This window comes from Lynx rufus, unplaced genomic scaffold (assembly GCF_022079265.1).
Source record: "Lynx rufus isolate CCGP_SWC_20201006 ecotype Redwood Valley unplaced genomic scaffold, mLynRuf1.p SCAF_2, whole genome shotgun sequence".
NCBI classification, from domain to species: domain Eukaryota; kingdom Metazoa; phylum Chordata; class Mammalia; order Carnivora; family Felidae; genus Lynx; species Lynx rufus.
In genome coordinates this window covers 181,313,199-181,335,262 of record NW_025814834.1, presented here as the reverse complement: position 1 = coordinate 181,335,262, position 22,064 = coordinate 181,313,199, and the positions used below count along the sequence as shown (strand labels likewise).

Genomic DNA, 22,064 nt, shown 5'->3' with positions numbered 1-22,064 from the left:
ACAACCAATCCCTCAGAAATACAAGCAATTATCAGGGAATACTATGAAAAATTAATGCCAACAAACTGGACAACCTGGAAGAAATGGACACATTCCTAAACACCCACACACTTCCAAAACTCAACAGGAAGAAATAGAAAACTTGAACAGACCCATAACCAGCGAAGAAATTGAATCAGTTATCAAAAATCTCCCAACAAATAAGAGTCCAGGACCAGATGGCTTCCCAGGGGAATTCTACCAGACATTTAAAGCAGAGATAATATCTATCCTTCTCAAGCTATTCCAAAAAATAGAAAGGGAAGGAAAACTTCCAGACTCATTCTATGAAGCCAGCATTACTGTGATTCCTAAACCAGACAGAGTAAAAAAAAAGAGAACTACAGGCCAATATCCCTGATGAATATGAATGCAAAAATTTTCAATAAGATACTAGCAAATCGAATTCAACAGCATATAAAAAGAATTATTCACCATGATCAAGTGGGATTCATTCCTGGGATGCAGGGCTGGTTCAACATTTGCAAATCAACCATTGTGATACATTACATTAATAAAGGAAAAGAAAAGAACCACATGATCCTGTCAATCGATACAGAAAAAGCATTTGACAAAATTCAGCATCCTTTCTTAATAAAAACCCTCGAGAAAGTTGGGATAGGAGGAACATACTTAAACATCATAAAAGCCACTTATGAAAAGCCCACAGCTAACATCATCCTCAATGGGGAAAAACTGAGAGCTTTCCCCCTGAGGTCAGGAACATGACAGGGATGTCCACTCTCACCGCTGTTGTTTAACATAGTGCTGGAAGTGCTAGCATCAGCAATCAGACAACAAAAGGAAATCAAAGGCATCAAAATTGGCAAAGATGAAGTCAAGCTTTCACTTTTGCAGATGACATGATATTATACATGGAAAATCCGATAGACTCCACGAAAAGTCAGCTAGAACTGATATATGAATTCAGCAAAGTCGCAGGATACAAAATCAATGTACAGAAATCAGTTGCATTCTTATACACTAATAATGAAGCAACAGAAAGACAAATAAAGAAACTGATCCCATTCACAACTGCACCAAGAAGCATAAAATACCTAGGAATAAACTTGACCAAAGATGTAAAAGATCTGTATGCTGAAAACTATAGAAAGCTTATGAAGGAAATTGAAGAAGATATAAAGAAATGGAAAAAAATTCCGTGCTCATGGATTGGAAGAATAAATATTGTTAAAATGTCAATACTACCCAAAGCTATCTACACATTCAATGCAATCCCAATCAAAATTGTACCAGCATTCTTCTCGAAGCTAGAACAAGCAATCCTAAAATTCGTATGGAACCACAAAAGGCCCTGAATAGCCAAAGAAATTTTGAAGAAGACCAAAGCAGGAGGCATCACAATCCCAGACTTTAGCCTCTACTACAAAGCTGTCATCATCAAGACAGCATGGTATTGGCACAAACACAGACACATAGACCAATGGAATAGAATAGAAACCCCAGAACTAGACCCACAAACGTATGGCCAACTCATCTTTGACAAAGCAGGAAAGAACATCCAATGGAAAAAAGTCTCTTTAACAAATGGTGCTGGGAGAACTGGACAGCAACATGCAGAAGAATGAAACTAGACCACTTTCTCACACCATTCACAAAAACAAACTCAAAATGGATAAAGGACCTGAATGTGAGACAGGAAACCATCAAAATCCTAGAGGAGAAAGCAGGAAAAGAACTCTCTGACCTCAGCCACAGCAATTTCTTACTTGACACATCCCCAAAGGCAAGGGAATTAAAAGCAAAAATGAACTACTAGGACCTTATGAAGATAAAAAGCTTCTGCACAGCAAAGGAAACAATCAACAAAATAAAAGGCAACCAACAGAATGGGAAAAGATATTTGCAAATGACATATCGGACAAAGCGCTAGTATCCAAAATCTAGAAAGAGCTCACCAAACTCCACACCCGAAAAACAAATAACCCAGTGAAGAAATGGGCAGAAAACATGAATAGACACTTCTCTAAAGAAGACATCCGGATGGCCAACAGGCACATGAAAAGATGCTCAACGTCGCTCCTCATCAGGGAAATACAAATCAAAACCACACTCAGATATCACCTCATGCCAGTCAGAGTGGCTAAAATGAACAAATGAGGAGACTATAGATGCTGGAGAGGATGTGGAGAAACGGGAACCCTCTTGCACTGTTGGTGGGAATGCAAGTTGGTGCAGCCACTCTGGAAAACAGTGTGGAGGTTCCTCAAAAAATTAAAAATAGACTTACCCTATGACCCACCAATTGCACTACTTGGAATTTACCCAAGGGATACAGGAGTGCTGATGCATAAGGGCACTTGTACCCCAATGTTTATAGCAGCACTCTCAACAATAGCCAAATTGTGGAAAGAGCCTAAATGTCCATCAACTGATGAATGGATAAAGAAATTGTGGTTTATATACACAAAGGAATACTACGTGGCAATGAGAAAGAACGAAACATGGCCTTTTGTAGCAACGTGGATGGAACTGGAGAGTGTTATGTTAAGTGAAATAAGTCATACGGAGAAAGACAGATACCATATGTTTTCACACTCATGTGGATCCTGAGAAACTTAACAGAAGACCATGGGGGAGGGGAAGAGGAAAGGAAAAAAAAAAGAGGTTAAAGAGGGAGAGAGCCAAAGCATAAGAGACTCTTAAAAACTGAGAACAAACTGAGGGTTGATGGGGGGTGGGAGGGAGGGGAGGGTGGGTGATGGGTATTGAGGAGGGCACCTTTTGGGATGGGCACTGGGTGTTGTATGGAAACCAATTTGACAATAAATTTCATATTAAAAATAATAATAATAATAATTTTTAAAAAATCAACATGAAAATACCAAGTCAGAATACAAAATAAAAAGCATGAGTCTGCCTCTCCAAAATAGAGTAGGAAAAGGGGAAAAGAGTAACTTTATAGTGAAGAAACCTGGGAAACACCAACTTTACCAAGTGATGAAGGTTAACATCACCTGTAATGGCATGTGGACACCAAGTACCCCCTGATAAATGTTATGAGAAAGGCATTTCACATCTGCGGTATTCTTTCCAAAAACCCATACCCTAGAATGGTAGACATTCTACAGGATATCTAGCTAGAGCTTTTTTTTTTTTTTTTTTTTTTTTTTTATGCTTACTTATTTTCAGAGAGACTGAGAAAGAGCATGGCAGAGCAGGGGTAAACAGAGTTGGGGGCGGGGAGGAAAATCCCAAGCAGGCTCCACACTGCCAGCACAGAGCCCAGTGTGGGGCTGGATCCCATGAACCATGAGATCATGACCTGAGCTGAAATCAAGAGAAGGACACTTAACCAAGTGAGCCACCCAGACACCCCTATAGCCAAAGTTATAGAAAAACAAGGAAATAAGCCATACAGAGAAAGACAGATACCATATGGTTTCACTCTTATGTGGATCCTGAGAAACTTAACAGGAACCCATGGGGGAGGGGAAGGAAAAAAAAAAAAAAAAAAAAAAGGACGTTAGAGTGGGAGAGAGCCAAAGCATAAGAGACTGTTAAAAACTGAGAACAAACTGAGGGTTGATGGGGGGTGGGAGGGAGGGGCGGGTGGGTGATGGGTATTGAGGAGGGCACCTTTTGGGATGAGCACTGGGTGTTGTATGGAAACCAATTTGTCAATAAACTTCATATAAAAAAAAAAAAGAAAGAAAAACAAGGCAAGACAGAGAAACTATCACATACTAAAGGAGACATCAGGGAAATGCACATCAAAACCACAATGACATATCACCTTACACCTGTCAAACCAGTCAAAACCAGGAAGAAATAACAAGTGTTGGTGAGGATATGGAGAAAAAGGAATCCTTTTCACTACTGGTGGGAATATAAATTAGTACAACCACTGTGGAAAACAGTATGGAGGTTCCTCAAAAAATTAAAAATAGAAATACCATTTGATCCAGTAATTTCACTACTGGGTATTTACTCAGAGGAAACAAAATCTCTAATTCAAAAAGATGTATGCACCCCCCCAAGTTTATTGCAGTATTATCTACAATGGCAAAGATATGAAAGGAACTCAAGTGTCCATCGATAGATGAATAAAAAGATGTGGTGTACACACACACACACACACACACACACACACACACACACTGGAATATTGATTACTCAGCCATAAAAAGCAGTGAGATATTGCCATCTGCAACAATATGAATGGACCTAGAGAATATAATGCTAAGTGAAATAAGTCAGACAGAGAAAGACAAATACCATACGATCTCACTCATTTCTGGAATCTAAGAAACAAATGAACAAACAAACAAAGACAAACAAACAAGAAAACAGATTCTTAAATACAGAAAACTGGTGGTTGCCAGAAGCGTGGTGGGGGTGGAGAATGAGATAGAATCCCATTATAAATAGATAAAGGAGATTAAGTAGTACAAACTTCCAGTTGTAAAATAAATTAAGTCACGGAGATGAAAAGCACAGCATAGGGAATATAGTCAATAAGATTGTAATAATGTTGTTTGGTAACAGATGGTAACTATACTCATTGTGGTGAGCACTGAGTAATGTACAGAATTGTTGAATCATTATATTGTACACCTGAAACTAATACAACCCTGTATGTTACTCATATTATTTCAATTTTTTTAAAAAAAGTTACAGATTCTGAGAAGTAAAAAAAATAATAAAAATGTATGGACTATGTTGCCCCATTCATAAAGTAAAAAGGTGGAAAAAGATTTATCAGGCAAAGTCTACCAAAAGAATGCAGTGAGACTATTAATATTGACAAAATTACAAGGAAAATCTTAGAACCAAAAGACCTAAATAACTGAGTAAAATCTAGAATTTTTAAAAATGTTCTAAAATCTTCTTGGGTTAGGAGGTAAAGAAGAAAGAAGAGAAAATATAATCTAAACAATTTGTTTTACTACAGTGAAGATTACTTTATTTTCAACAACTAGAGAAATAAGTATTATAAGTACAGGGATAGGTATTATTAACCATTAATGCCACAAGCATTATAACAGAATTTCCAATTTAATAAGAAGGGAAACTGAATGAATCACTACTTGATAACCAACAATAAGAACAGAAAAAAAAGAGAAAATAATTATGTAAAATAAATAAGATGGGGGAATAAAATCAGTATCTGCATCATTATCTTAAAAGACAAAAACTGTCAAATTAGGTAAAAAATTGAAACAAAGCACCGTGCTGTTTTCAAGAGATACATTTTAAATATAAGAAATATCAGGTAATCCAGACAAAAAGAGAACAGAGGCTGTATAAATATCACATGAGCTGGAATTCAAAGTTAAAGGCCCTAAGCATGATAAAGTTGGAAAGAATTACTCAGGAATGCACATAGAAAGAAATCAAAGGTGCAAAATGGTTAAAATTAGTGAATCTAGGAGAAGGCAGATAGGTATTTATTATTTTTTTTAAGTAGTAACTTCCTATAAATGCATCATTCATTCTTAAATTAGTCTTTTTTTTTTTTTATTTATTTTGTGAGTGCGTGCATGAGTAGGGGAGGGGCAGAGAGAGGGAGAGAGAGAGAATCCCAAGCAGGCTCTGCACTGTCAGTGCAGAGTCCAATGCGGTCAAACTCACAAACCATGAGATCATGCCCTGAGCCAAAGTCAGATGATTAAATGACTGAGCTACCCAGGTGTCCCTTAAATTATTCTTTTAATAAAAGTTTACATTAAGAAAAGAGTAGGTTGCCTAGTAAAAGCCTTCAAGGAATTTAAGATAAACTGTGTTTAATCACTTACCTTAGCACATACTACCATTTAATCAAATGAGAATAATACTATTCTCCATCTATCTTAACTACGCTTATACAAATGCTTCTTTAAAATTTTTAATATTTGTCTTTATGAGAGAAAAAATCCCTCTACACATCTTACTAATGCAAAGATTTTGTGTTGACATTCTTAACACAAAAACTATGAAAAGTTAATATATAGTTTAACAGTCTTTCAAAATACATCATCAGCCAAATCTCTTCAATATACCACCTTGTTTCCCCAAAATATAACACAAACACTGATTCAACCCTTAACATATAGCTGGGATAACTTCTGTCATCATTGCAAGGGAGTATTCCCTGCCACTTCCCAATTATCACCCAAATTAAAATAAAAAGGACTAGGAACCTATTACCATCAACTCAAGTCACTTTAAGTTTCCATTTCTGTATATTTTTTCAAATGTAAAAATAATTATTCTGCCTATTTTAATAGGTTCTTGAGATATAAATAGAATAAAATTTATTAAAGCACAAAAAAAAGTAATGCTGAAGAGAAAGTGAAACATAATCAATAAAATTGATATAATGAATTTATAGAGGTCTAACATCTTCTGAGCAGAAATGTTGACATATCCAGGGAACATATGTAAAAATGGGTCATGAACTTGGCAACAAAGAAAACCTTAAGAAATTTTTTTAAGTAGAGATTTTAAAGAGCACATTCTCTAGGCATAATCAAATCAAGCTAAAAGTATATACAAAGGGAACTAAAAACCAAAAAACATAATAAAAAAAACCCTAAAAGTTATCTAAAAAGTAGTAAAAAGGAGAATACTTTGTATCAGTATCTATGGAAGCCAGTTAAACCTGTACTCAAGAGAAAATACATGATTTAAAATTTTTAATAGTAAAGATGATAAAAGAAACTACTAGGAAGAAGGAATTAAGATAAAAGCTAAAAAGAATGGCAAAGTCAAAACATAATAGAAATGATAAAATAATCTAAAAGATGGTTCTGTTTAAAAGATTGATTAAATACAATTCAATTAAACAAAAGATGGAGGGAGCAAAAATATATAAGATTTGGAATGACAAAGTAGCACAAACCCCAGAAGAGATTAAAAGAATAACTTCACAATGAGTTTGAAAAGTCAAAGAAATAGACAATTTCTTAGTAAAATAAGGAGAGAAAATCTGAACAGACTAATTTCCAAATAATAGATTAAAGGGGGGGTTAGAGATTTACTATTCATGAGCTCACAGCAGAGTTCGATCTAACCTTTAAGGAAGAAGTGAATACAACTTTATTTGGATTCAACTTCCAATTTCCAAGGATAACATGTCTTCAGATAAGATGTCAAAACTTTCTCTGCCTTTATAAATGAAGTGAAACTACAGTGTTATCCATGTTTTCCTTTAATAAAATAAATGTGAAAATCTGGGGGTATATTTGAAGTAAAATTATTCCATAGCAGAGAGGTACCAAGATACCTCGTTAAGATGGGATACAAAAGATTAATACCACTCAGCATCTTTACAGTACATTATCCAAGGCAGATAATCCTATGTACCTTAAAGTCAAATAAAATGAAGATGATAAGAACATACATTTTCTATTATCCATCTGTTTCAAAATATTTATTAACTACCTATAAACTGTAAGTAAAAATACTCATACTAACAATTTTAGGGAAATAACAGGGAAATTTTCACTTGAGAAAACCATTAAGATTTTAAGAACATTAGGTTACTTACAACTGCAAACTCATCTCTGTCAAGCATTCCATCATGGTCAATGTCACTCAACTCCCAAACCTGAAAAAGAATTGACAAAGATTAATGCTCTTTCATGTGCTACCTGTAAACACCAAACACATAATTACAGGGAAAAGTTTTATCTAAACATTAAAATATCTATATTTTGGAGATTTCACTTATGTTGATCATTTTATTATATCACTATTGTATGCTATATTAACAAATTGATTGTAACAAGAATAATTTTTTTAATGTTCATTTATTTTGAGAGAGAGAGAGCACATGTGCACAGGGAAGGGGCAGAGAGAGCGGGAGAGACAGAAGCCCAAGCAGGCTCCACACTGTCAGTGCAGAACCCAATGCAGGGCTCCCTGCCAGGAACCATGAGGACATGACCTGAGCCAACATCAAGAGTCAGATGTTTAACTGACTGAGCCACCCAAGTGCCCAAAGTAATAATTCTTAATACAAGTATTTTTTAAATAAAAATTCCTTAAAAAACTTTAAAGAAAATATGTTGGGGGTGCCTGGATGGCTCAGTTGGTTAAGTGTCCGACTCTTGGTTTCGGTTCAGGTCATGATCTCACAGTTTCGTGAGTTTAAGCCCTGCGTTGGGCTCTACGCTGGTAGCGCAGAGGCTGCTTGGGATCGTCTCTCTCCCTCTCTCTGCCCCTCCCCTACTCACACTGTGTCTCTCTCAAAATAAATAAATAAACTAACAAAAAAAAAAGAAAGAAAATAGTTTGTTCTTCTCAAGAAAACAATTATGGACAAAAGCACTTTAAACAGCTACAGTGCTTTTTCACAAACATCATCTCAGTTAATTCATGCAACAACTCTTTCAACTCTATCAACCCTTTTTTAGACATGAAATGATATGACTTAGCTAGGATCACACAACTATTATTAAGTTACAGAATCAGTTTTCAACATAAAGATTCCCAACTAAGACCATTATTGTTTTCCATACACTACAGAACCTCTGATCAACTAAAATAAATACCCACTGAATATTATTAATTATTAACCAGCTAATGTCCAGGGCTTACAAAAGAAAAATAAAATCTAAAAGGCCCTAGTAGATTTGGTTTAAATCTAGAGTAGGTTCCATACCTTTAGACCAGGTATAAAACTTTGTTAAATCCTTGAAAAGAAGATGTTTTCATTCAACAAAATTGTACTCAGGGCAAGAAGAGAGAGTATACTGGTAAGAGACAGGAGTGGAGATGAGCAAGTGTCTGGTCATTAAGTGCTTGAAAGGAATCTGGACTTTATTCTAAATGCAATGGGAAGCTACTGAGAGGGTTAGTTTTAAGTCAAAAAATAACAGGATTATATTTAGAGTTTAGAAATCTCACACCAACCACACAGTGGAGAAATGATTAGTGAGAAACAATAGTAGAAAATGGCTTTTAAACTAATATTTATTGAGCACCTAACCTATACAATACACAACACTGATCCACTAATACTCCTACTGGTGGTATGGTGGTAAGTCATTATCACCATCAGCATCACAGAATATGTACCAAGCACTGGGCTTAATAGATACATTCTCACATTTAATCCTTACAACCCTATAAACTGGGAATCATGCTCATTTTAAAAATTAAAAAACTGGTACACAGTTTTCTTATGATTTGCCCAAGGTCACACACCTAATAAATGGTGCAGCCAGGATCTGACCCTATGTATCCTGACTGAGCAAGGGACTAAAGAAATGGCTAGAGGTTTAATGAGAATAGATGAGGTCTGAAATACAAAGAGGCATAGACAGAAATCACCATGGAAACAGTACAAGAGTAGGGAAGGCCCAGATGAAGTTGGTGATCATGAAATTATGATGACACCAACCTTATTAGATTTTCAGTAGTCCATTTGCAACCACAGAGAGCTTAACACAAAACTGGATTTTTACCAGGTCAGGAGAAAGTTTAGAAAACATGGCAAAGGGAACTTAAGATACCAACATGACACTATGGATCAAGTTGGATGAGGAAAAAAGTAAATTCGAAAAATGGAGACAGTAAAGGACTCTGAGATTTAAAGGTCTTGTGAAATCAAAGAATTAGTCTTGCAAGTATTTATGAAAAATATCTAGAAAGATGCAAAGTTCTATTGAGACAGTAGAATTAATGATCAGAGATGAAACTATTCCTTATGACAAAGTCCCATGATACAGCCATGAAGTAGGTGACAGATATAAAATACTGATGGTCTCCAGAAATTAAATCAAGGAACTGGGAAGTCAGTGCATATAGTACAAAGGAAAAAGGACCTATTCAAAGGGCTTACATATATAACTGATTTCAAGCACTCATAGTCTAGAGAGAATAACCAAATTATTGTACAAAATTAACTGGCAATAATTTTATATATGACTTCAGAATACAAAAAAATTCTGTAGTAACATAACTTCAAAATAAGATCTATACATTTTTAACAATGAGCTCTTGGTAGATACAAAAGATACATAAAAATACATTTAGAATTTAATAATATCTTACTCTCCCAAGGATATCCACAGGTAACTTAGAGTTGAGCAACACTGGTTTCACCTTATCACCAGAAAGAAATCCATTCACTGGGCTTAAACTATCAAAAATTGCATCATATTTGGCCTTATCTTCAGACTATAATATAAAAAAGATCACAAGTTAAATACTGGTGAAAAGGATTTAAATGCAGTTAAAAAAATCAAATCCTTAAAGAATACACAACATATTCCTAAAAATTGTTTTAAAAACACTTTTTACTTTCATCAAAATATATTATTATAAATAACAATTTAAAAGTTACTCAAGAGTCCAGTATCCCTTCCATTCCTTTTGCAGCTGAAACACTATTTGCTTTTCTACTGTTGGCTTGATCAAAAGATTTTAGTGACAGGAAGAGCTTTGAGAAGAGCATCTAGTCCTCTCATTTAAACCCATAACAAAGAAGTAACTTTTATGAGAACACAAAAGGTAGTTAGTGACATTCTATGACTTTCTCAAAATGGCATTAATCACATTTCAAACTCAGATTTTAAAAACAAAATAAACCGCCACAGGAATAAACATCAAGTTTCCCCCTTTTTTCCCAAAGTTACTTCCTTTTATCAATTAACAAGATATTCCCTAAAATCCAGGGAAGTTATTTGTATACATAAAAAAAATATTGTTTGTGACTTGTCTTGTCAAAGCCAGATGCCTATACTTTTTGAAATTAGTTAATAACACACAAGCATACATAGACATACAAACCAAATGGCTTTCTGACAAAACTGTACGTATTTATTAAGGGCCATGTGATGTGCTATATTCTAATATTATTTAAAAATTTAATTTAAAAAATCTGATAAGATAGCTATAACTAGTGTGGTGTCTCCAAAGAGCTATAATGAAAAATACCCATTTCAGAAAACGATTTCATAAAGAATTGTTTTAGAGCCATAAAGAGAGCATCTAGTTAACCAGAATTTTCAAACAGGAAATAATATCAGTGGGGTAAACAATCTATTCCTAAAATGTTTTAGTTAATGCAGGATTATGACATCACCATTTTTAGTTTACATTATAACAGAAATGAGATTAAGCCATACTAATTGTCATAAAATGATTGACAGAGCAGTAAGGTCCCTCAAAAGATTTCTAGTACTAGTATTTCCCCTACAGTAAATAGTGAAAGCCAAATGCAGACTACATTGTATTTTGGAAGTAGAAGAAGATTATGTGGGTAAGGAAGCAAAGCAGTGATAAGGAAAGGGTAGTTACAAAGTTTACTTACTTTTACAGCCCATGGGAGCTCGGCTACAGAGGTTCCACTGACTAGCAAAGGACTACCGGTATCATGCTAAAAAGAAAAATACAGCACACGAAGGATTGAAAACCTCACATCAATAAACAACAAAGAGGGGTGCCTGGATGGCTCAGTCAACTGAGCTCCCAACTTCGGCTCAGGTCACAATCTCACAGTTCATGGGTTCGAGCCCCACATCAGGCTCTGTGCTGACAACTCAGAGCCTGGAGCCTGCTTCAGATTCTGTGTCTCCCTCTCTCTCTGCCCCTTCCCCACTCATGCTCTGTGTCTCCCTCTCTCTCTCTTTCTCAAAAATAAATATTTTAAAGATTTTTTTTAAAAAAACTATTAAAAAACAAACAATGAAGAAAAAGTGGTCTTTGGATTTAAAGACATTCATACAAAATTTGGAACTCAATGCACACAGAACACTATTTTCACTATTTTACATTGACTCTATTAGACCTTCTTCTAAGCACAAATGAAACAAAAACTGAGTTATCTGAATTAGCTACATAAATGTTAGAACATTAACTAAAACATTTAAGTGTTCTAGAAAAAATCCTATTACAACTGAAATCAAGATACCGATATCTGAATGTAACAAAACTATTTGTGGCCCTGTTAACTGATGACTTTTTCCCAACACTATTTAAGGAAAGCAGACCGGGACAAGAACCCAACTTAGGATTTCTTAAGTTACAAGTACATGAACCTATGAACAGCACACCCAAGTTGTTATATTTATCTGCTTGTAGAGACAGAGGGATATATTTGAAACATTTTTATATTAACATAGACAACAAATCCTTAAATTAACCCCCTGATTCCATGCCTAAACTTGTAAGTGCAGAAATTCTCAAAACTGAAGTTAGATTTATAATACTCAGACCAAATACTTTTTAAAATATTAAATTTAAAAACAAGTAAGAGCCATGAAACTTCTGAAAAAGGGGGTAGGGTGGGGAGAACTAGCCCTATCAGATGTAAAACAAATCACAAAATATGAGAATTAAAATGTGAGATAAGTACATGGATAAATAGATAAATGGGTAAGAGCAAAAAAATCCAGAAAGAAACCAAACTACATATGAGAATTTAGCACATGACTGAGGTTGCATTTCCTTTTTTTAAGTTTTTTTATTTTGAGAGAGAGAAAGCATGAGCAGGGGGAGGGGCAGAGAGAGAGGGAGAGAGAAAGAATCCCAAGGAAGCTCCACACTCTACCAGCGCAGAACCCAATGTGGGGCTCAAACCCTTGAACCGTGAGATCATGACCTGAGCTAAAATCAAGAGCCAGACACTTAACCAACTAAGCCACCCAAGCGCCCCATGAGGTGGCATTTCAAATCAGTAAGGAAAAGATTGGTTATTCAATAAACTGTATTAGGTCTATAAGCCATCGTAAAAAAACATAAATTTGAATCCATACTCATACTTTATATCAACACTAACATAAATGTGAAAAAGAAACCATAAAAAAATTAAAGCCTAATAACTCATTTACATAAAAAACAATGGCTTCTTTATGGAAAAAGATAAGCACAATGTCAAAAGACAAATGACAAACTGGAAAAGAAAAAAATATATATGTATTTTATATATTTATATATAAATAACATATGTGTGTATACACACACACACACACACACACACACACACACACACACACATATCCTACAGAATTCAATTAATAAAAAAGACCAAGAACCCAAGAAAAATGGGCAAAAGATTTAAACAGATATTTCACATAAAAGTAATGTAAATGGCTCAGAAGCATGAGGAAAACTACTCAAACTCACTCCATAAAACAACACTTAACATTCCATTTGTCACCTCTCAACCAATTGATGGTATGAGTGTGAACAAGTACAACCACTATGGAAGACAAGTTTATATTATATGTGAAAATTGCACAAACACAAGAACTTCTGAAACACTTCCAAGAATATGCACATATATATTTCTGCACATGTAAAATTACATATATCCAAGGTTACTATTCATTGCAGCATTTTTTTTATAATAAAAGATTAGAAACAAGCTAAAAGCCTATCAATAGGAAGTTAAATTATGGTAGAGGGGAAGTGTGTGGGGAATGGGTTAAATAGGTGATGGGGACTAATAATGAGCTGTATAAGCACCAGGTGTTGTATAGAAGTGTTGAATCACTATATTGTACACCTGAAACTAATGTTACACTGCATGTTAATTATGGTAAATAGAAGCAAGGAAATACTATACAGGTCTAAAAAACAATGAAGATGCTTTTATGCAAAGATCCCTAAAATATATTATTTAAAAAGGTATAGAATCATGTTTATTAATTGTGAGCTACAATCAATGTAAAATGAAGAAGTGAGTATTTATATTTTCTTATATATACATATAATAACTCTGGAAGGAAATACAAGAATCTAATAACAGCCGAAGCCATTAAGAAAGAAAATCAAGGGGCGCCTGGGTGGCGCAGTCGGTTAAGCGTCCGACTTCAGCCAGGTCACGATCTCGCGGTCCGTGAGTTCGAGCCCCGCGTCGGGCTCTGGGCTGATGGCTCGGAGCCTGGAGACTGTTTCCGATTCTGTGTCTCCCTCTCTCTCTGCCCCTCCCCCGTTCATGCTCTGTCTCTCTCTGTCCCAAAAATAAATAAACGTTGAAAAAAAAAAATTAAAAAAAAAAAAGAAAGAAAATCAAGTAGCTGAGTGATAGGGGCTGGGGGAATTTTTTTTGATATAGCAATTTTAATTTTTAAGTCATGTGACATCTTTTTTTAATTAAATACAATTTAGATTTAAAATCATTTCTTACAAATCTTGGTGGAGGAACAGCCAGGTTCAAGCTACTCAGTGAAACCTCCAATCCATTCTGGGCACATGCCACAAGACGCAAAGCAACAAAGAATTCCTGAGAAAGAAAAGTATGAAGTTAAATGCATTATTTACCCATCCATCTATCTACACACTTACAATCTGAAAATATAAAACAATTCACAATTACTCCAAGAGTGTTATGTAATGACAAATATAATAGCACGTTTGCCTGAAACCACTTGCTTTAAAATTAAGAAGAGATCTTTGTACAAAGATGTTCCTGACACAATAAATAGCAAAAAGTGTTCATATAAATGGGAAAATACTTAAGTAAACCGTGATATACAGAGCTGAAATTATACAAAATTAATAAACATGCTTCAAAGAATATTTAATGATGTTAAAAACAATTTTTATCATTTAAGTCAGAAAAAAAAACAGTCTGCAAAAAAGCCTAGAAGAAAATAACAATTGTATGTTATCAAAAGTCACCTCTGGATTTAAGATGATAAATTGTGAAACTAGACCAATTGTTCAAGTGACTCAACCACTGCTATTCCAGGAAAGCTACAGAGAATACAGCACTACCATGCAGCAACTAAAACAATTATATTAACTGCTTGACTTCAAAATATTTATAAATATCTCCCAACAGCCCTTGGATTTTTGGCATTTGAAGCCTCAGTCCAAAATTTAATAAGTAAATGCAGAGATGCTCAGTCCAAAATTTAATAACTAAACTGGTTTTCAGCTGTTCTGAGTTAAAGTCAGGTCTGGGACTAGACATAACAAAAGCCTTTACTCCAGTTATAATTACTTGCAACTTTGTACAGATGCTGATACAATCAACCCTTCACCACTTCTCTCAAACCTCGTATTCTCACCTATACATTTCTTACCCAATTCCTAACTTATTCTTAGAAACTTGCAAGTTGTCTGCTTTATATAATACCTTGCCTTTACTCACAAATTTCTTGAAAAGATCTCCCCTTCCTTTTGCATTCACTCCATAAGCTTTTATGCAATCTGATTTCAACTCCCACCATTAGCTAGAGAAACTACTGCCTATGTCACAAATAACCTAGGTACCAAATACAATAGCCTCAAAACAAAACAAAACACAAAACCCCCCACCTCATCCTGCTTCTCCTTTTGGCAGTCTGGACAGTAAGAATAACTCCCAGAAATTTCCCTCCATCAACACAGCTTCATAAAGCTCTCCTAGTTTTCCCCTGACCTTTCAAGCCTCTTCTCTTAGAGTCAATGCCTCCTCCAACTTTTAAATGCTGGTATTCTAAGTACTCTAGTATCAATTATCTTTCCTTCTCATTCTATGAGAGATTCAATTACTCTTAGGTAATCAGGTCCATCCCATAGTATGGATGGGCTCTGAAGTGAACTAGTCCTGCATTAAATTCTAGTTCTGATACTCCAAGTTGTGAGGCCATGGGCAAGTTAAATAAAATTTTTCTGTAAAAGGAGGGACTAATACCTATCTTGCAATGTCTTATAAGGAACAAAATAAAAGCCATACTATAGGAAGAAAGCACCTACTGTCATTTTGAGCACACAGAAACTCAATAAATATTGGTTTCTTTCCTTTTTTTCATGTTAATTCGAAAATCTATTTTGGGGTGTCTGGGTGGCTCAGTTAAGCAACCAACTTCAGCTCAGGTCGTGATCTCACGGTTTGTGAGTTCAAGCCCTGCATCAGGCTCTGGGCTGACAGCCTGGAGCCTGGAGCCTCCTTCGGATTCTGTCTCCCTCTCTCTCTGCCCCTCCCCCACTCACACTCTGTCTCTGTCTTTCAAAAACTAAATGTTAAAAAAAAGAAATTTTTTTTAAATCAATTTCTCCAATGCAAATATCAAAGTTTAACTGAAGACCCACAAATCCAGCCAACTAGATATAATAAATTCAACTCATACTCAAATTCCAAAGTCCAGGAATATCAGTGAAGAATTTATTATACTGTAAACTCATGAAGACAGGGACCAGATAGGTCATGTTCACCTCTGTATTTCCAAAGCCTGGCTCAAAACAGGTACTCAGCAAATATTTGCTTACTGAGTATACATTACCCCAGGTGCCCCTATATGAAGTTAGTTTTCCTATGTCTCCAATGTACCAACTGGCCCTTCTGCCCAGGGGCTCCATTGGAGACTACAATCTAGTTCTGGAATCTTAATGAAGAGACTGGATATTCTGACCCTCTCATCTAAATTCCTCATCTCTTTTCTGAGTTTGATGCTGCTTCAACTATCCCATAGAGGTAATTAACTTTGAGTAACAGTGCTCAGCCAATGTTTCAGCATGCAGCAAGCTTTGAATTCAATCCTGTAGAACTCTGAAATCCATTCACAACAAGCTAAATTTCAAAATACACTGATGGTGTCCAATACCCATTAATCAATTTCATGTATTTCTTGTCTAGGGTTTACTTAAGGCCTGTAAACCACCTTTTGGGTTACATGCCAGAAGTAAGACCTAGACCAGAATAGTCACAAGTAAGTATACACTTTACAAGTAAGAAATTAAATATGTTGAAATCCTAACCTCCAAAGATAATGGTATTAGGAAGTGGGGCCTTTGAGAAGTGCTTAAGGCATCAGAGTGGGGCCCTCATGAATGGGATTAGTGCTATATTAAAGAGGGTCCAGAGAGATCCCTAGCCTCTTCTGTCACATAAGGATACAACAAGTCTGCAACCAGGAAGACAGACCTTACCCAACCATGGTGGCAGCCTGATATTGTACTTCCAGCCTCCAGAACTCTGAGCAGCAAATTTCTGCTGTTTATAAGCCATCCAGTCTGTGGTATCATGTTAAAGAAGTCCAAACAGACTAAGACATTCCAGAAGAAGAATGTCACCAAATTAACACTAACGTTTGGGAATTAGTTACTTTAATGTCTACTGAATTGGAAACATTTTCATTGTTATAACACTTGCCCTTGTAAAACCCTAATGTTGGTTTAAAAAAAAAAAAAATCCTAGTTTAAAATTAGAAAAAAATCCTGTTTAATTTTTATTTTGAAGCACTCAAAAATTTTTTCATATGAATCTCTGAATCTTACTTGTTTGTTCAGAATTCCTTTGCCATTTGTGTCAGCTAAATCCCAAATCTGAAATTCAGAAAAAAAAAAATCAATCTATTTTAAACAAAAATCATCTTAAAGATAAATTTACAACTTTATGCTCTTTGGTCATCAGATTTAAGAATCACAGAAATAAAAGTGGAAAGAAACCTTAAAGGTCATTTAGCTCAACTCTACACAAAGATACGAAGGCCCAGTGAGATACTTACTGAAGAACATTCAAGGGATCAGGGAAAGAACTGAAATCCAGGTTCTAACCTCCAAATCCAATGACTTTTTCATTAACCCAGGTTCTAACTCCAAATCTGATGCTCCTTCTATTAGAACATACTACCTTTATTTTAGATACATATTAAGACGATATTCTTCCTTATGGGCAAGTTGAAATAGTTCATGTTTATTTGTGAATAATTAAATTATTAAAAATAGTTATTTTTTAGGGCTTTGAATACTTAACAATATCATGTATAAGGATTCACCAGGAGATCTAGCCAGGAGAGGACTTTCCATCTCTTTGTGCTCTTTTCTAAGCCTCTCATCACCAACTGTATTTACCACATATTAAACACAGTTAGAGACAGTTATAATAGAGGAAGTAGGGATAGAGCCAACTCTCTGAGTGGGTGGCAAGGTTCCCAGTCTGTACTGTTTCTCCCCACAATACCCAAATGTACTATTACTTCCTCATTTCATCCTACTAAAAAGTAATTGCTTTTCTAAATATCTGAAAAACACCTTACTTTTCAAAAGGGTAAATCACTGCACCACAAATTCCCTGCATTGCATTACTGTAACTGCTTCAATGATACAATTCTAACTTCTAAGTTTCTCAATGGTATCTAAATTTGCATCCAATGTATTTATACTACTAAATAAATAGTCATTATAATTTAGTTAAAATGAACAAATACTACCTTTCCAAGTATCAAATCTGGAAGCCCTGATCTTTTCAGGAAAACAGCAGCATCAGAAGCCAATACCCTTCCAGTATTGCCTGTATCGACCTGAAAAGATACAAACCATAAGCTGATGACAACCACAAAGACAAAATTATCATTATTTACCTGCCTTTGTCCCTGGAACTTGGGAGCTGGTTTTTTCAAAAAGGGAACAGGAATCCTTTTACTAACAAAAGCCAAGAAATACATGGAGAGCCACATGAGTAGAATCGACACATCTCAATAGCACTGGCAATTTACAGAAAGGTTTTTATTGCTCCTGTTATACAAATGAGAAAACTGAAGCTCAGAGGAAGCACAGCAAAATTAGTGGAGTCATAACATTAACATATAACTTCTGACTCCAAGTCTTCTATAGTTACCATTTAAATTTTAATAAATAGGGAGGAAAGGGCAGCATTTCCTCGAGAGGTCTTTTGACAAATGGGAATAGGTGTATATGTTATCTATTTTTTCAAACATCTTTAAATCACTAACTTCTGCTTTCATACTTACTCTTAGAAACTGCAACACTTAAAAAAAATCAAAGCAGTATCAGCTCTAAGACCAGCAGTGATTCCATAACAAACTTAAAGAAATATTTTAAAAATTATTAAGTTCCTAAAGCACATTAAGGAAAACACGTCATTTTAATTGATGGGGACTTTCCTTTTAAACAGAATAACGTCAAGAACAGAAAAAAAGTTCAAAAAAATGACTCTCATTTCTGTTAAGATTTCCTAAAGTAAAATTCTGTTTGTAAAAACAAAAAGTAAATGTTTAAAAAGTCATGGGAAAGGTAACATGATACAAGGATATTTGTGAGCTGTTTTTCCAGTTTAGTTAAAAGATTAAGTTTGTTGTAAACACATACAAAACATTCCAGACAGGCCAATCCTAGCAAAAGGCAAAAAAGAAATCCTTTCTTTCAAGTGCTGGAACACGGGATAAACAAGGCACTCAGCAAAAAAGAAAGAATTGCCCAATCCAAATTTGGGTTAACAAGGCAGTATAAAAAGGGTTGAGAAACCTGCCTCTAAAATTCTCCAGAACTCCTTTTTCTTTGCCTACTCCCTAACCAGGGTTGGGGGTGGTGGAAGGAAACATCTATCCCCAGCATGGCCTAAATAGAGAGGCTGTCAGAGGAAACACTGACCAAACTCTTATGAAATATTTATGTATCATATTCCAATTTTACTATCTTCCATTCATTTGGTTACTATAATAAATTAAACACAGCCATTTAGTCTCTGTCATCTACAGAAGTTTATGTTGTACTCTGATGCTTACCCAAAGGCTCTGCCATAAGCTACAGGCTAGAATCTGTGTCTTCACCAATGACAAAGACAGTCTCAGGGCCTCATAGAAAAAAACTATCCCACATACTCTGAATTATTAACACTTCAAAATATAGACTTTGGGATAAAGACTTCTGAGCTGACATCATTTAGACTAATTCTCAGAATGTACTGCTGGATGGACTAAGTCATAATTTTGCAGGACTATGCAGTCCAGAAGTAGATATATTTCATGAAAACAGACTCCTGACCCAAGATGCAGGGAAAGAAGAATTAATTACACATGACTGAATAAACTGTTGACAAATATTTAATTATGGTTATTAATTTGGGAAACTTGGTATTATTTTTAATATTCTATTTTCTAATGATATGTGGAAATCAATCAGTAAATCAATTGCACAAAATAAGGCCTATTTGAGAATAATTCTCTTTTATTCAGAAAGAATAAGCCACTATCATGGAATAAGGACAGACTTTATGTAGAGCCAAAGTCTAGAAAGCCCTCCCAAGAAAACTGGCCTGCAACCTGGTTTATAAGGCCCCAGTCTCAGAGGTAAAGCAAGGTCACTTAGCAGGCTAGGAGCCTTAGCAGATAGGGGAAACCTTAAGATGAGATAAATTCAGGGGTGCCTGGGTGGTTCAGTCAGTTAAGCATCTGACTCTTGGTTTCGGCTCAAGTCATGATCTCACAGTTTGTGAGTTTGAGCCTCGCATCGGGCTCCACTCTGATAGCGTGGAGTCTGATTGGGATTCTCTTTCTCCTGCTCTGTCTGTCCCTCCCCTACTTGCTCTCTCTCTCTCAAAATAAATAAATAAACTTAAAAAAAAAAAGATGAGATAAATTCATTCAAATTCATATTTACTATAGATGAAATATGAGGGAAAGAATTTCTAGGGTTTGGATCCTAGTCTCAAGATAGAGGAGAAATAGCAAAGGCTTTAAAAACTACAATCCAAAATTTCAAGCAGAAATTAATTCTCCAGGCTCAGAAGATGTTCAATAGTGAATGTATGGCTGCATATTTGCAAGTCACACCCAAGGAGACTTATAATGGTTAATCAACTTGTTGTAATTATGTAAATAGGTCAAATTGTAGCCTTTTCTGATCATAATCAGGTAAGGAGATTGTTAGGAAAAGTGATCTAATATTGGATATGGGCAAATGAGATTGTCTATACCCTCAAGAGATTATCCAGTGTATGTACCCCTGATTTACTTTCTATTTACTAGCCTCTTTTACACTATGCAGGAATAGAGGTTAAATTATAGAAAACCGATAGCAATGCAATGATTCCTTTCCATAACAATAAATGAATTTTGTATTGTGGAGAATATAAATCTCTACAGTTCATATTCTCGTTTTTGTATCTTACTGGTTCTCCCAGTAATTGAGGTAAATAAAATCCTTGACATATGTTCATTTTATATTTGTATGAGTGTCATAGTTTTAACTTTGTGAAAATTAAAGTTCAGTGAGTCTTAAAAACAACATAAAAGTCATTTCTATTTGGCTTATAATTAATTTGTATATTTATATCTGGATGAATACATCTAATGTTTTATGTATTTTATAATATATAGCTAACGTTATATGTTATATGGATAGAATGATATTTGAGATAGGTAAGTTAATTATCTCTTTTGTTCATTTTTCTGATAGCTTCTCAAAATCATTAAGCACTCAAAGCAGAAGGCTAAAGAACAAGAAATTGAAAACAAGACATGTCAAATGTGTTCTATTGTCTGGTAATCTGCAAATATACAATCAATAACTGAACTTACCTTTTATGTTCAATCTAGAAAAACAAAGAAACAGAAATCTTACCTGTCTGTAGTACTTTTCATACACAGGATTCCCACTTGATAACTAAAATAAATAAATAAATAAATAAATAAATAAATAAATAAATAAATAAATAAATGTTATTCAATAATTTATACTATTATATTTGCATTCATTTAACAGATATTTGAGACATAAAATGAATAAGATTAAAATATCCTTCATTTCAAAAAGTTTGTTTTAGTTTCTCTTGGGGGGGGAGGGAAAATGAATAAAGGCAGCCCTATAGATTACTAAGAATCAAGTAGAGTCAAGTAGAAAGGTGCCTGGGTGGTTCAGTCAGTTAAGCATCTGAGTTTGGCTCTGGCCATGATCTCACAGTTTGTGGGCTCTATGCTTACAGTGAGAAGCCTGCTTGGGAATCTCTCTCTCTCTCTCTCTCTCTCTCTCTCTCTCTCTCTCTCTACCCCCTCCCAAAACAAACTTCAAAAAGAAAAAAAAAAAAAAAGGAATCAAGCAGACAAAAAAATAAAACAATTTTAAAATTATTTTTGACATAAAAACTCCTTTTTCTCATGCAAAATTTTACCCAGAAACCCAAAATATAACAAATTAGGGGTGAAATACTTTGGTTAAAGACAGTTGAAAGGCTCAAACCTTTGGCATTCGCCCTCCACTCAAGTGTCCAAGGTCCCTATGAATACAACTCAAGTACCACTTCAATAAAACAATCAAATGAATACAGAAACAGATATACAAAAAGATGATGTTTACATCATCAGACCTGAAATGCTTGTAGGCAAGGAGTGCTGTTCAATTCA

The 22,064-nt window shown here is 35.0% G+C and overlaps 1 protein-coding gene across 4 annotated transcripts in view; it reads right to left on the bottom strand.

Moving 5' to 3' along the window:
• Positions 1-22,064, bottom strand: part of EPS15 (epidermal growth factor receptor pathway substrate 15) — a 148,217-nt gene that overhangs the window by 91,775 nt on the left and 34,378 nt on the right. For all 4 annotated transcript variants that reach the window (XM_047084929.1, XM_047084931.1, XM_047084932.1 and 1 more), the window contains exons 2-8: positions 21,286-21,327; positions 18,135-18,224; positions 17,200-17,247; positions 14,123-14,218; positions 11,303-11,368; positions 10,042-10,167; positions 7,532-7,591 (exon numbers count right to left, since the gene is read on the bottom strand). In XM_047084929.1, the coding sequence (XP_046940885.1) occupies positions 7,532-7,591; positions 10,042-10,167; positions 11,303-11,368; positions 14,123-14,218; positions 17,200-17,247; positions 18,135-18,224; positions 21,286-21,327 (528 nt within the window). The remainder of the gene's footprint in view (positions 1-7,531; positions 7,592-10,041; positions 10,168-11,302; positions 11,369-14,122; positions 14,219-17,199; positions 17,248-18,134; positions 18,225-21,285; positions 21,328-22,064) is intronic.